The following is a 13,691-nucleotide window of genomic DNA, read 5'->3' on the forward strand; positions in this document are numbered from 1 at the left end:
AAAGCAAAGTATTCTTCCTTCTATACTTGTCTAATTTATTTTTTAACCTAAATGCAGGATTTTAGATTTACTCTGATAAAATTTATCTTGATGGCATATCAAGTCATCCAAGGAAATAATTCCTCTCCCTAACTTTACATTGCCAGCAAGTTTGATACACCTGCCTTTCTGACTTTTATCTTTGTCACTGATAAAGGAAAAATATTAAATAAGGGCCAGCATAGAATTAGAGGTCCCTTCATGGTTCATTCATTTAATACCTATTTATCATGAGTCTCCAATATGCCAGACATAATGTTAAGCACTGAAAGTGATTCATTAATCAACTCTCCTTGGATGAGTTTGCTCTACCACTGGGCTGTCACCTACAGCTTTCCTTCCTGTAAAGAATAATATAAATGCAGAAACGTGGTCAAACACTTTACTAAGAACCAGATCCAGCATTCTATCAGGTGAGTGGTCTCTTTCAATAATAACATGAAGTCATTTGGGCCTGACTTATACTTGCTTTAAACTGTGCTGGCTCCCAAGTGTCACAGATTCCTTTTCTGGGCATTCACAATCCATCTACTTCCAGTTTACTCTGCAGCTTTGCCAGAATCCATATCAGGCCTCAGGACCTCCTGCTTCTGGGATTCACCTGTTTTCCTGCTTATGAAATCCAAGATATGCCCCCTCTACTCCTCAGTGATCCCTTCAAGCTCTGCTTCTGCTAAGGTTGCTGAGAAAGTTCTGCAACCATATCCTCAGTATTTTTTAGTTACTTAAAATTCAGCAATTCATGGTGGTCAAGAGCAGAGAATCTGGATTCAGACTTCCTGGGTTCAATTCCTGGCTCTACCACTTGCTAGCTGGATGCTGGACCCTTCTCTGGGTCTCAATTTTCTCATTTGCCAAAGAAGGAGAATAACAGCATTTACCTTATAGGATTATTATGAGATTTTAAAGAATTAACATAGAGCACTTAGAAAGAACTTACATAGTAAAAACTATGTAAGCATATTATTACCATCATTAGATCAAGGATTTCAATGCAATTTACATGGACAGTATAATCCCCTCTCTCCTTATCTATCCTGGGCCTCAGTGTTCTCTTTCCAAAGAAGGTATTTCTGTTAATATCATATGTGATAAAAATTCTTATAATAATTTCATCTCTCAATAGAAGTATAAAATGCAAGATATAGCATAGCTCCTTAGAAAAGACAAAAGCCAAACTAGAGTTAAACATGGCTACTTCCTCTCTTGCAGCTGCAAACATCATGCTTCAGCTCCAAGCAGAAGGACCACATGTTTCTTCTTTATTCATTTTATTTCCAAAATAATTGAAAAAGAGATTTTTCACTCTCCTCAGCAATCCTGCAACTGCAGCATATTCTGTATTGTAGCCTTCCTGATAAGATCATTACAAGGGCATCTAGTCTTTGTATTCATCCTTGGCCATGTGTCCTTCCTCCCAGCTTTTGAACATGTCCTTTTAAAAGCTGAATGTATTAGGACTCTAGAAGCCTCCCTCTTTTCATATGTAATTGTACAGTAAGGATTTTATTTTATTTCCTTGTTCCTTTATTGGAGACATTCACCATAGAACATATTCTCCTTTCTCAGTACTTTCTTGAATTCTGTTTCTCTAATTTCTGGTGCATGCTTATCTATGCCCAGAGTAATATGATTACAGTCTTTCAATGTTCCCAAACTCTCATTATACTTATAAATTCCTCTCCTGCTGTCTGGAACTAGACCTAGAGTAGAAGTCATTGACTTCAAACAAAAAGGAACATTCAATTAAGATAAATGAAAAGTCTATCATATGCCCAACTCATAGTCAAATGTAATGTGAAGAAAAAATTGTGTAAATAATATGAAGAACCAAAATTCCCCAACACCAAATATTTATTCTAGTATATATCCTTCTTATTTCCCAGAAGAATTTAAGGTAAGTACACTACTTTATCTGGCTTTTGTGCTGGTTTTGTAATATATTTGAGGAAGAACTGTAGTTATTAGCCCGCTGGCTGATTAAGTTAACATTCCCACAATGCTATCACTTGAAGATATTCCTTTATCTTCCAACAAATGTTCTTTATGGTTCTTTGTCACTCAGGTTCTTGGATTTATAATTTTATAACCTCAGTTTTATATAATTTACATATAAATTTAAATTTACATAATTCAATTTCCTACATCTCATATCAGATATTTTACTCCACTTCCATATATGCTTTATAAAATACAGCCCACATTAGGGTCAGCCTCATTCCTCAGTAAACATGTCATTCCCAGACCTACTAAATCAGAAATGGGACTGCACCTACTATTACAAGTTCCGCAGGTGATTCATACCCTCATGAACATTTGAGGCCCACTGCCTCCAACCTCTTCTATCTTAGCTAGACGATCCCTTAACTTGTGCAAAGAGAATTTTATTCTTTTTCATTTTATTTTATTGGTGTAGAGCTAACTTACAAAGTTGTGTTAGTTTCAGGTGTCCAGCAAAGTAAATCAGTTATACATGTACATATATCTGTTCCTTTTCAGATTCTTTTCCCATAGAGGTTATTACACAGTATTGAGTAGATTTCTCTGTGCTATTCAGTAGGTCCTGTTACCTATCTATTTGATATATAGTAGTGTGCATATTTCAACCCAAACCTGCTAATTTATACACACACACACACACACACACACACACACACACACACATCCCCTTTGGTAACCATGAGTTTGGTTTTGAAACCTTTGAGACTGTTTCTGTTTTTTAAGTTAGTTTTATGATTTTTGGATTTCACATATTAGTAATCTTGTATGATATGTCTTTCTCTGACTTACTTCATTTAGCGATAATCTCTAGGTCTACCAATGTTGCTGCAAATGGTATTATGCTTTCCTTTTTTATGGCTGAGTAACATGCTATTTTATATATATATATCTCCACATCTTCTTTATCCAATCCTCTGTTGATGGACATTTAGTTGCTTCCATGTCTTGGCTATTGTAAAATAGTGCTGCAATGAACACTAGGGTACACGTATCTTTTCTAATTATGGATTTCTCCAGATGTATGCCCAGGAGTAGGACTGCTAGATCATATGGTAGTTCTATATTTAGTTTCTTGAGGACCCTCCATATTGTTCTCAATAGTGGTTGTACCACTGTACATCCCCACCAACAGGGTAGAAGGGTTCCCTTTTCTCCATACCTTCTCCAGTATTTACTGTTTGTAGACTTTTTGATGATGGTCATTCTGACTAGTGTGAAGTGAAACCTCATTGTAATTTTGATTTGCATTTCTCTAATAATTAGTGATGTTGAGCATCTTTTCATATGTTTTTTGGCCTTCTATCTGTCTTCTTTGGAGGAATGTCTGTTTAGATCTTTTGACCATTTCTTAATTGGTTTTTTTAACATAAAACTATAAGAGATGTTTACGTATTTTTGAGATAAATCCCGTTGGTTGCTTCAATTGCAAAAAATTTCTTCCATTCTGTGGGTTGTCTTTTAGTTTTGTTTATCATTTCCTTTGTTGTGCAAAAGCTTTTAAATTTAATTAGACCCCATTTTTTAATTTTTGTTTTTAATTTCATTACTCTAGGAGGTGGATCAAAAAAAGATATTGTTGCAATTTATGTCAAAGAGTGTTCTGCATATGTTTTCCTCTAAGAGTTTTACAGTATCTGGTCTTATGTTTCCACTTCCATATATTAAACATAGCTCTCACCCACAGGGTGTTGGTAATTCCTGAAATTTGTATTTATCTCCTTGTGCCAATATTTTAAGTTTATTATTTGTAACCATAGTTAATGCATTATAACCATCTATGAGGCTATAGTGTTGTTCCTGATTTGGGGCTCTATTTCTTCTAAGAAGAACTAAGGACTAGCTCCAGCTTAGTAAATCTGCATCATATTTGCAGTATTCCATTGTGTTGGATGTTGGTATGTTTGCTGACCAGTTTTCTCCTTATCGAACTGAAATTTTTAAGGGACCTCAGGTTAGATCTGTAAGTCTTCTGTCAAACATGTTTATGAGACTTCTCCACCCTGTTTTTAAAAATCTATCATTCTCAATGCAGAATCTTAAAAGTAACACACTCTCCTTCTCTTTCTCTCTCCCTCTCTTTCGTGTGTGTGTGTCCTCCCAATATTTGGCAAAGCCAAGATGAATGAGTTAGAGGTTAGGAGATTAGGAAAACCGTCTGTAAGGCAATTACGCTGCTCTAAAGTGGTACTAGATATACTCAAGATTGTATTATAACCATCACCAAGAATACTGTGCAGGCATTTGTTACTCTAAGTGGGAAATCTAATATCTTAATATAGGTTCTTCCAGAAAAGATACTTAGACAAAGATTCAAGGGCAAAGATATCATTTGGAAAGCACAGGGAGCCTGGGGAAATAAGTTAGGAGTGATACACAGAAGGGAGGACAGCTAACTAAGGGGGCACTATTAAGCCAGCTACCACAGAGTATGACTAGAGATTAAACCTACAGAGAAACTCCAGGAAAGGGTGCAAATTGCAAGCTTCAAAATAATCCCACCTGTGAAATGAGCAAATTGAAGTATTTAGGCATCTATTTTCTAGGGTCATTGGTTAAGCACTTCTCTGGAAAGAGTTATCTCTTTGGCACCTCCTGCCTGCTACGTACGAGCTGTTAACTTGGCTTTTTCAAGTTCTGGGGGAGCTTTCATGCACAGAGATGCAGATCTTGGCAGTGGGGTGTCTCCTGAGCATGCTAAAAGGTCCCAGCATTAAGTATGAGTAGGGTACTGTCAAGTTGCCAGGAGATGCTTAGAGGACTTTATGTGCTTTACCAATTCTAAAGCTCTGTATCTGTAATAAATATACACCCCCCTCCTCCCATTCCACCATGGAAAACAGGCATTTATTAAGAATACAAATTCAGAGTTAACTTTTAAAACTATGCTTTCTCCTGCAATGTGCTTATCTTCATTGTCCTTCTCTTTACAATGCTGGCTAACTAGAATTCATTGCCAGCCTTCTGCTTTCTCTGTCCTTATCATGATAAGCCTTTACACTTCCCTCCAGTATCTTTTAACCTCTCATCTTTGACTCACTAGATCATATTCTGTAGCCAATCCTTATCAAGTTATCAATACTCTCTCCTTTCAACACCTTAGTGACAATCACACTCACACTATTTCCCCTGGAATCCCTTCTGTGTAATCCTAATATCCCTACCTCCCACTGCCCTGACATTCCCTATGATCCTGACTCATGATTCAACATCCTCTAGACATCTGTAGTGGTTAGAAGATTATAATGATGGGATATAAGGCTACTGTGTTATCCACAGGTGTATCTAAAATTGATTCAACTTAATATCTTACATCATTAATTTCTACTTAACAACCTCTAAGTCTGCCCAAACTCCTTCCTACATTCTAAAGCATGGTCCTAAAAAATACCACCAGTCACAACTCCATCTTGAGACTAGCTAATAAACATCTAAACAGGATTTAGGTGAGACACCGAGTCCAAGAAAGACCCAATGTCCTGGTTACCTCAGGGGTCTAGGGCTTTACTTAACTCAAGGAAAGAAGAGAAAAACAGAGACCTAAGAGAGGCAGGTTGTCCTTGGTTAACATTTTCCCAAGGAAAAAAGGAGATTTGAAACCACACATCCACAAAGAAAACATTTGAATTATCATATATGCCATCCTACATATGTGCATAATTTTCTCTACAATATCCCCATGTTTTATTTGCTCATTAGTATACTTCTAAGTCTCAGGCACAGAGCCTAGCAAATAGGGAGCACAGTAACAGTTGATAAATAATCAAACAAATAAAAAAACAGCACATTGTAGGATCCTAGTGAATATTTTGTTTCTGGCCATGGTACCAAGATGACCACTATGGAAAGATACATTTTTCCTCCCTGATGGATCCTTCACAGGTCAGGGATGCTCCTGGTTCCACTCATTATTGCGACTTGTATAGATAGCACTGAGTTACAAGATAAACTCATAAAACAAGTCCATTAAAAAGTAAAAGGGGCAAGTTCCCACTGTGGCACAACAGGTTAAGGATCTGGTATTGTGTCTGTGGTGGCACAGGTTCAATCACTGATCCAGTGCAGTGCAGTGGTCTAAGGATCCAGGATTGCTGCTGCTACTGTGGCATAGGTTGCAGCTTCAGCAGAGATTCAATTCCTGGCCCAGGAACTTCCATATGCCACGGGTGCCACCATTAAAAAAAAAAAAAAAAAGTAATAGGGAAAGACCAATTTCCTTCTATTAAATTTTGTGGCTCTAGTTAATTCATCATCATTCATTCAGCACATTTATCCATTACTACAAACATTGTTATCACAATAAGCAGTTGCTCCAGAAAATCAATAAATAGCAAAGAGCAGTTATAGAATACTGCAATTAACTAGCATTATGGGAGATGATTATATGTTCTTTATGATTGCTGATAATCAATAAATGCTATGTATGTACATATGTGTAAACACTTTTATTGACATCTAACTGCTTGGTCCCAACTCCTGTTCACTCAAAGGAGATACTTTTAAGAGATTTCATGGATAATTTGAGTTTGAAAATAACATTGGAGTAGAGCAATAATGTGCTTGCTGGTGATAATTTACCCACTGAATTATAGGTGTCCAATACAATATGTTTTATTCCTTATTCAGATTGACTTCTGGAAACCAGATTCTGTCACACAAATCAAACCTCACAGTACAGTTGACTTCCGTGTGAAAGCAGAAGATATTTTGGCTGTGGAAGACTTTCTGGAGCAGAATGAACTACAATATGAGTAAGTTCATGTTTTATAGTGATGAATACTCTCTCCCATGTATGCTCACATCCTGGTCTCTGAAAAACCCTGGGAAGGTAAAAACAAGTTCAAGACACTGGCTTCTCCAGTTCCCCACAAATAGGTCATGGCAGAGCTGGCCCTGAATTCTAAGTCTTAAGATATCAGGCCTGGTAGATTTTTGTGTTTAACTATTGCTTTAATAAAAATTATTTTTACTCTTGAATCTCAAATCTTTAGCCAGCAGGTTTAGCAATAACCTTCTACTGGCTTATATGGACTACAAGCCATATGATATATGGACTACAAGCCAAACCAGTGGATATCCTATTATTAGCTAGACACAGTTTTAGTCCCAAATCATATCAAGTCTTCTTTTAAGGTGAGCACCAGCCCTATTATGAGCCACAAGGGTTCTTCATACTTCTCTAGATTAAGGACCAGACTATAGTCAGTCTGAATGGTCCTTATGTCCTTTTCCCTCCCAAAGTCCCCAACTATCTCTAATGGTAGGAGAAGGCATGGAGAGGAGGACTGAAAAAAAGGACAGTGGTTCCCCAAAGGTCTAGAGTATAATTGATTAAGCTGATCACTCCATATCTCTTCTCTAAATACCATGCTGGTCCATATAAGCCTTTTAAGATGAGAACATCCAGAGTTCTTGTTGCAACACAGAGGAAATGAACCTGACTACTATCCTCTGAGGTTGCGGGTTCAATCCCTGGCCTCGCTCAGTGGATCGAAGATCCAGCATTGCCATGAGCTGTAGTATAGGTCACAGACAAGGTTCAACTGCTGTTGCTGTGGCTGTGGTACTGTGCTGTGTTGTGCTGTGGTACTGTGCTGTGGTACTGTACTGTACTGTGCTGTGGCTGACAGCTGTAGCTCTGTTTTGACCCCTAGCCTGGGAACTTCCATATTCCATGGGTGTGATGTAAAAAGCCAAAAAAAAAAAAAAAAAAAAAAAAAGTTGGGGATGTCCTAAGTAGAGGCAGTTGACCATTTACTGATCCAACAAATAAATAGTGTGTGCCTACAGATAAAAAGTATTGAAAAAATAGATTTGGCCCTGCCCCTTCAGAGGAAAATGAACTTTAAACAAAGAATTTTAATATGTGTAATAGATATCAAGAAGAGTAAGAGCTGGAGATGGAGGGAAATAGCTCAGGTCTAGGGATCATGGAGGGTCATGCTCAGAAAGGAGGCTGCAGCTAAGAACTGAAAGATGAGAACTTAGCCAGACAAAGACAAGGAAAAATCATGCTAAGAACAGACTATATGCTAAGACTTATACACACTTGAGGGAAGGCAGAAATTAGGTCTTTAGCCTAAAGCAGAGTTTTCCACTAGAGAGTGGATAAGTGAGAAGCAGAGAGACCATCTCAGGATCCAGTCCTGAACATTCATATGTTAATCCAACAATCCCCTACAATAAGCTCAAGTCTCCATTATAGAGAAAATGTGACCTACATAATTCTAACAGAAATTTTCTGTTGTTTTTCACATCTCAAAACATAGAATAGCATTTATGCTAGTAAAGATATCAGAATTATCACCTATAAAACCTGAACCTCCATCAGGAGAAGTGGTGCAGCATAATACAAGCTATGCTCTGGGGAAAAAAATAGATGAGGCTTAAATCCTGACTCTGCAACTTCCTGGCTAAGAGACCTTGGATAATTTGCTTAATCTTTCTGATCTCTGGCTTCCTTGTCCTTATAAGGAAAGGATCCTTATAAGCTTATGTTCATAAAGTGAAGATATACATATATATAATGCCACTCTAAAGGGCTGTTATAAAGATGAACTAAAACAATATGTAAATAAACTGCAACAGTTATTATCATTGCTATGAATGCTACTATGGTTTACTATTGTACAAAGAGGTACATTATATGCATTTTTAAAGGTCAATGGAAACTTTTTTTAACCCCCTATCACATTTCATACACAGTTTAATTATCTGCTTTTGCCTGAGGGAAGAGTTAAAATGTGACCTTAAGAATTGACTGTCTTTTTAAAACAAAGATACCAATAAGTTTCAAAATGCGATTAAAATTCATTGTGATATTTTGTTCTTTTTATTACATTAGGAAGGACTTTAGAAGCCCTGAGTATTATTCAAAAAGATAATAGTTCTTTATAATTCTTTAGGAAAAACAAAAGATCAGCGACCACAAGATAATATCCCTGGCCACCTGAATGACATTCTAATTGTACTAGGATCACAAAGTAGTAAAATAGTTTTTAATCACTTATCAATCTCTCTGTACCAGGTAGAAAAATTCATGTCTTTTTTAGTGGGTAAGCTTTTGGGGAATTGTGTATACATGATATTTCATGTAGAACAAAGGACATTCCCTGAGGGCTAAAATCTTGTTAATTTTTGCTTAGCACATTTACGGCATATAATTTTCTAAATATTAAGTAATAATAAGTCCCTAGAAATCCTGTAGCAGCACACCAGCAATATCCTTGCCGGACTTTAAGCATCCCATTATTACTTCATATGGTAATTAATGTGCATTTTTAAAATTTCTTTATTATAGCTGACTTACAATGTTCTGTCAATTTCTGCTGTACTGCAAAGTAACCCAGTTATACATATATACATATATATACACACACACATACACACACATTCTTCTCACATTATCCTCCATCATGTTGCATCACAAGAGACTGAATATACTTCCCTGTGCTACATAGCAAGATCTCATTGCTTATCCACTCCAAATGCAATAGTTTGCATCTACTAACCCCAAACTCCCAGTCCAGTCCATCCCACTCCCTCCTCCTCCCCCTCGACAACCACAAGTCTGTTCTCCATGTCCATGAGTTTCTTTTCTGTAGATAGGTTCATTTGTGCTATATTTTAGATTCCACATATAAGCAATATCATATGGTATTTGTCTTTCTCTTTCTGACTTACTTATGAGAGTCTCTAGTTCCATCCATGTTGTTGCAAATGGCATTATTTTGTTCATTTTTATGGCTCAGTAGTACTCTATAGTGTATATGTACCACACCTTAATCCATTCATCTGTCGATGGACATTTCTTTCAGTTGTTTCCATAACTTGGCTATTGTGAATAGTGCTGCAATGAACATAGGGTGCATGTATCTTTTTCAAAGAAAGTTTTGTCTGTATATATGCCCAGGAGTGGGATTGGGCATCATATGGTAGTTCTATATTTAGTTTTCTGAGGTACCTCCATACTGTTTTGATAGCGGTTGTAACAATTTACATTCCCACCAACAGTGTAGGAGGGCTGCCTTTTCTCTACACCCTCTCCAGTATTTGTTATTTGTAGACTTACTAATGATGGCCTTTCTGACCAGTGTGAAGTGGCACATCATTGTAGTTTTGACTTGCATTTCTCTAATAATTAGTGATGTTGAGCATTTCTTCATACGCCTGCTGGCTATCTGTATGTCTTCTTTGGAGAAATGCCTATTCAGGTCTTCTCCCCATTTTTCAATTGGTTTTTGTTGTTGTTTTGTTTTGCTTTTCGGTTTTTTTTTTTTTTTTTTTTTTTTGCTGTTGAGTTGTATGAGTTGTTTGTATTTTGGAGATAGCTGGAGTTGTTTGGAGATTAGCCCCTTGTATACTACATCATTTAAAATTATTTTTCCACTTTCTGTAAGTTGTCTTTTTTTTAATGGTTTCCTTTGCTATACAAAAGCTTGTCAGTTTGATTAGATTCCACTGGTCTATTTTTGTTTTTATTTCTATTGCTTTGGGAGACCCACCTAAGAGAACAATAGTATGGTTGATGTCAGAGAATGTTTTGCCTATGTTCTCTTCTAGTTTAATGGTGTCTTCTTTTAAGTCTTTTAAACCATTTTGAGTTTATTTTTGTGCATGGTGTGAGGTATGTTCTAGTTCATTGATTTACATGCAGCTGTCCAGTGTTCCCAGCACCACTTCCTGAAGAGACTTTTGCCCATTTTATGTTCTTGCTTCTTTGTCAAAGATTAATTGACCATAGGGTTTGGGTTTATTTCTGGGTTCTCTATTCTGTTCCATTGATCTGTATATCTGTTTTGGTACCAGTACCACACTGTCTTGATTACTATAGCTTTGTAATATTGCCTGAAGCCTGGGAGAGTTATGCCTCCTGCTTGGTTTTTGTTCCTCAGGATTTCTTCGGCAATTCTAGGTCTTTTATGGTTCCATATAAAGTATGGATTGTTTTTTTATAGTTCTGCAAAAAATGCCATGGGTAATTTGATAGGGATTGCATTGAATCTGTAAATTGCTTTGAGTAATATGGCCATTTTTATGATACTAATTTTTTCCAACCCAGGAGCATGGAATAACTTTCCATATCTTTACATCTTCTTTAATTTCCTTGATTAATGTTTTATAATTCTCAGCATATGTCTTTCACCTCCTTGGTCAGGTATATTCCTAGGTATTTAATTTCCTGAGTGTGATTTTAAAAGATATTGTATTTTTATATTTCTTTTCTAATATACATTGTTAGTACACAGAAATGCAACTGATTTTGAATGTTAATCTTGTATCCTGCTATTTTACAGAATTCATTGATCAGTTCAAGTAGCTTTTGTGTAGAATCCTTAGGATTTTCTATATATAATATCATGTAATCTTCACAGAGTGACAATTTTACCTCTTCTCTTCCAATTTGGATACCTTTTTTTTCTTTGTCTCATTGCTGTGAGTAGGACTTCCAGTACTATGTTGAATAACAGTGGTGAGGGTGGACATCCTTACCTTGTTTCAGATTTTAGTGGAAAGGCTTTCAGCTTTTCTCCATTGAGTATTATATTTGCTGTGGGTTTATCATAAATGGCTTTGATTATGTTAAGGTATGTTCCATCTCTACCCACTTTGGTAAGAGTTTTTATCATGAATGGATGCTGGATTTTGTGAAATGCTTTTTATGCATCTGTTGAGTTGATCATGTGGTTTTTTACTTTTCTTTTGTTAATGTGGTGTATGATGTTGATTGATTTGCATATGTTGAACTATCCTTGTGAACCTGGGATGAATCCCACCTGGTCGTAGTGTATGATCTTTTTGATATGTTGTTGGATTCGGTTGGCTAAATTTTGTTGAGAATTTTTGCGTCTATATTGGTTATAGTTTTGGTCTACAGTTTTCTTTTTTAGTGGTATCTTTGGTTTTGGAATTAGGGTGATGGTGGCATCATAGAATGTCTTTGGGAGTGTTCCTTCTTCTTCAACCTTTTGAAAAAATTAAAGGAGGATGGGTATAAGTTCCTCTTTGTATGTTTGGTAGAATTGGTTTGTGAAGCCATCTGGTCCTGGACTTTTATTTGTAAGGAGTGTTTTTATGATGTATTCAATTTCATTTCTAGTGATTGGTCTGTTCAGTAGATCTATTTCTTCTTGATTCAGTTTTGGTAAGCTGTAAGGAAGTTGTCCATATCTTCTATGTTGTCAAATTTGTTGGCATACAGTTGTTCATAGTATTCTCTCATGGTTTTTTGTATTTCTGCAGTATCCATTGTGACTTTTCCTTTTTCATTTCTTATTTTATTTGGGTTTTTTCTCTCCTCTTCTTGGTAAGTCTAGCCAGAGGTTTGTCAATTTTGTTTACCTTTTCAAAGACCCACCTCTTGGTTTTATTGATTCCTTCTATTGTTTTTTGAATCTCTATTTTATTGATTTCCTCTTTGATCTTTATGATTTCCTTCCTTCTGCTGACTTTAGGTTTTGTTTGCTCTTCTTTTGCTAATTCATTTAGGTGTTGGGTTAAGTTGTTGATTTGAGATTTTTCTTTTTTTTTTTTTTTTTTTGAGGAAGGCCTGTATTGCTATGAATTTTCCTCTGACCACTGTTTCTGTGGTATCCCATATTTTGAGTGGATGTGTCTTCATTATCATTTGTCTTGAGGTATTTTTTAATTTCCTTCTTGATTTCCTCACTGACCCATTGGTTTTTTAGTAGCATGTTGTTTATTCTCCATGTAGTAAGTTTTTTCTCATTTATTTTCCTGTGGTTGATTTCTAGTTTCATGCCATTGTGATCACAGAAGATACATGAAATAATTTCTATATTCTTAAATTTGTTGAAATTAGCTTTGTGCCCCAAGATGTGATCAATTCTTGAGAATGATCCATGTGCACTTGAGAAGAAGGAATATTCTGATTTTTTTGGATTTAATGTCCTGAAAATGTCAATTAAGTCTAACTTTTCTATCATGTCCTTTAGGATCTCTGTTGCCTTATTGATTTTCTGTCTAGAGGATCTGTCCATTGATGTGAGTAGGGTGTTAAAGTCTCCTACTATGATTGTATTCGCATCGATTTCTCCTTTTATGTCTGTTAGTATTTGTTGTAGGTGTCTGGGTGTTCCTATATTAGGGGCATATATATTGATGATTGTAATATCCTCTTCTTGAATGGATCCTTTAATCATTAAATAGTGTCCTTCTTTGTCTTTCTTTATGGGCTTCGTTTTAAAGTCTATTTTGTCTGATATGAGTACTGCAACTCCTGCTTTCCTGTCTTGTCCACTGGCATGAAATACCTTTTCCCATCCCCTCACTTTCAATCTATATGTGTCCTTTGATCTAAGGTGAGTTTCCTGTAGGCAGCAGATTTTAGGTTTTTGCTTTTTTATCCAATCTGCCACTCTGTGTCTTGATTGGAGCATTCAGTCCTTTGACATTTAAGGTGATTAGTGACAGATACGTATTTATTGCCATTTTAAATCTTGTTTTCCAGCTGATTCTATGTTTCTCTTTTCTTCTTTTCTTTTTTGGGTTGGATGGTTTCCATTTATTTTATGCTTGAGTACTTTTCTTTTCAGTTTTTGTGAATGTAATATTTGGTTTTGACTTGTGGTTGACCTGTTTTTTTAAGCACATTAAGCCCTTCCTACACCTGCTTGCTTTTGCCTCTTAGTCAT

General features: G+C 36.2%; 1 protein-coding gene across 2 annotated transcripts in view; it reads left to right on the plus strand.

The window, feature by feature from the left end:
* Positions 1 to 13,691, plus strand: part of CPB1 (carboxypeptidase B1 (tissue)) — a 44,566-nt gene that overhangs the window by 2,415 nt on the left and 28,460 nt on the right. For both annotated transcript variants that reach the window (XM_021068540.1, NM_214169.1), the window contains 1 exon segment: positions 6,664 to 6,788. In XM_021068540.1, coding sequence (XP_020924199.1) covers positions 6,664 to 6,788 — 125 coding nt within the window.

Source organism: Sus scrofa, chromosome 13 (assembly GCF_000003025.6).
Source record: "Sus scrofa isolate TJ Tabasco breed Duroc chromosome 13, Sscrofa11.1, whole genome shotgun sequence".
Classification (NCBI taxonomy): domain Eukaryota; kingdom Metazoa; phylum Chordata; class Mammalia; order Artiodactyla; family Suidae; genus Sus; species Sus scrofa.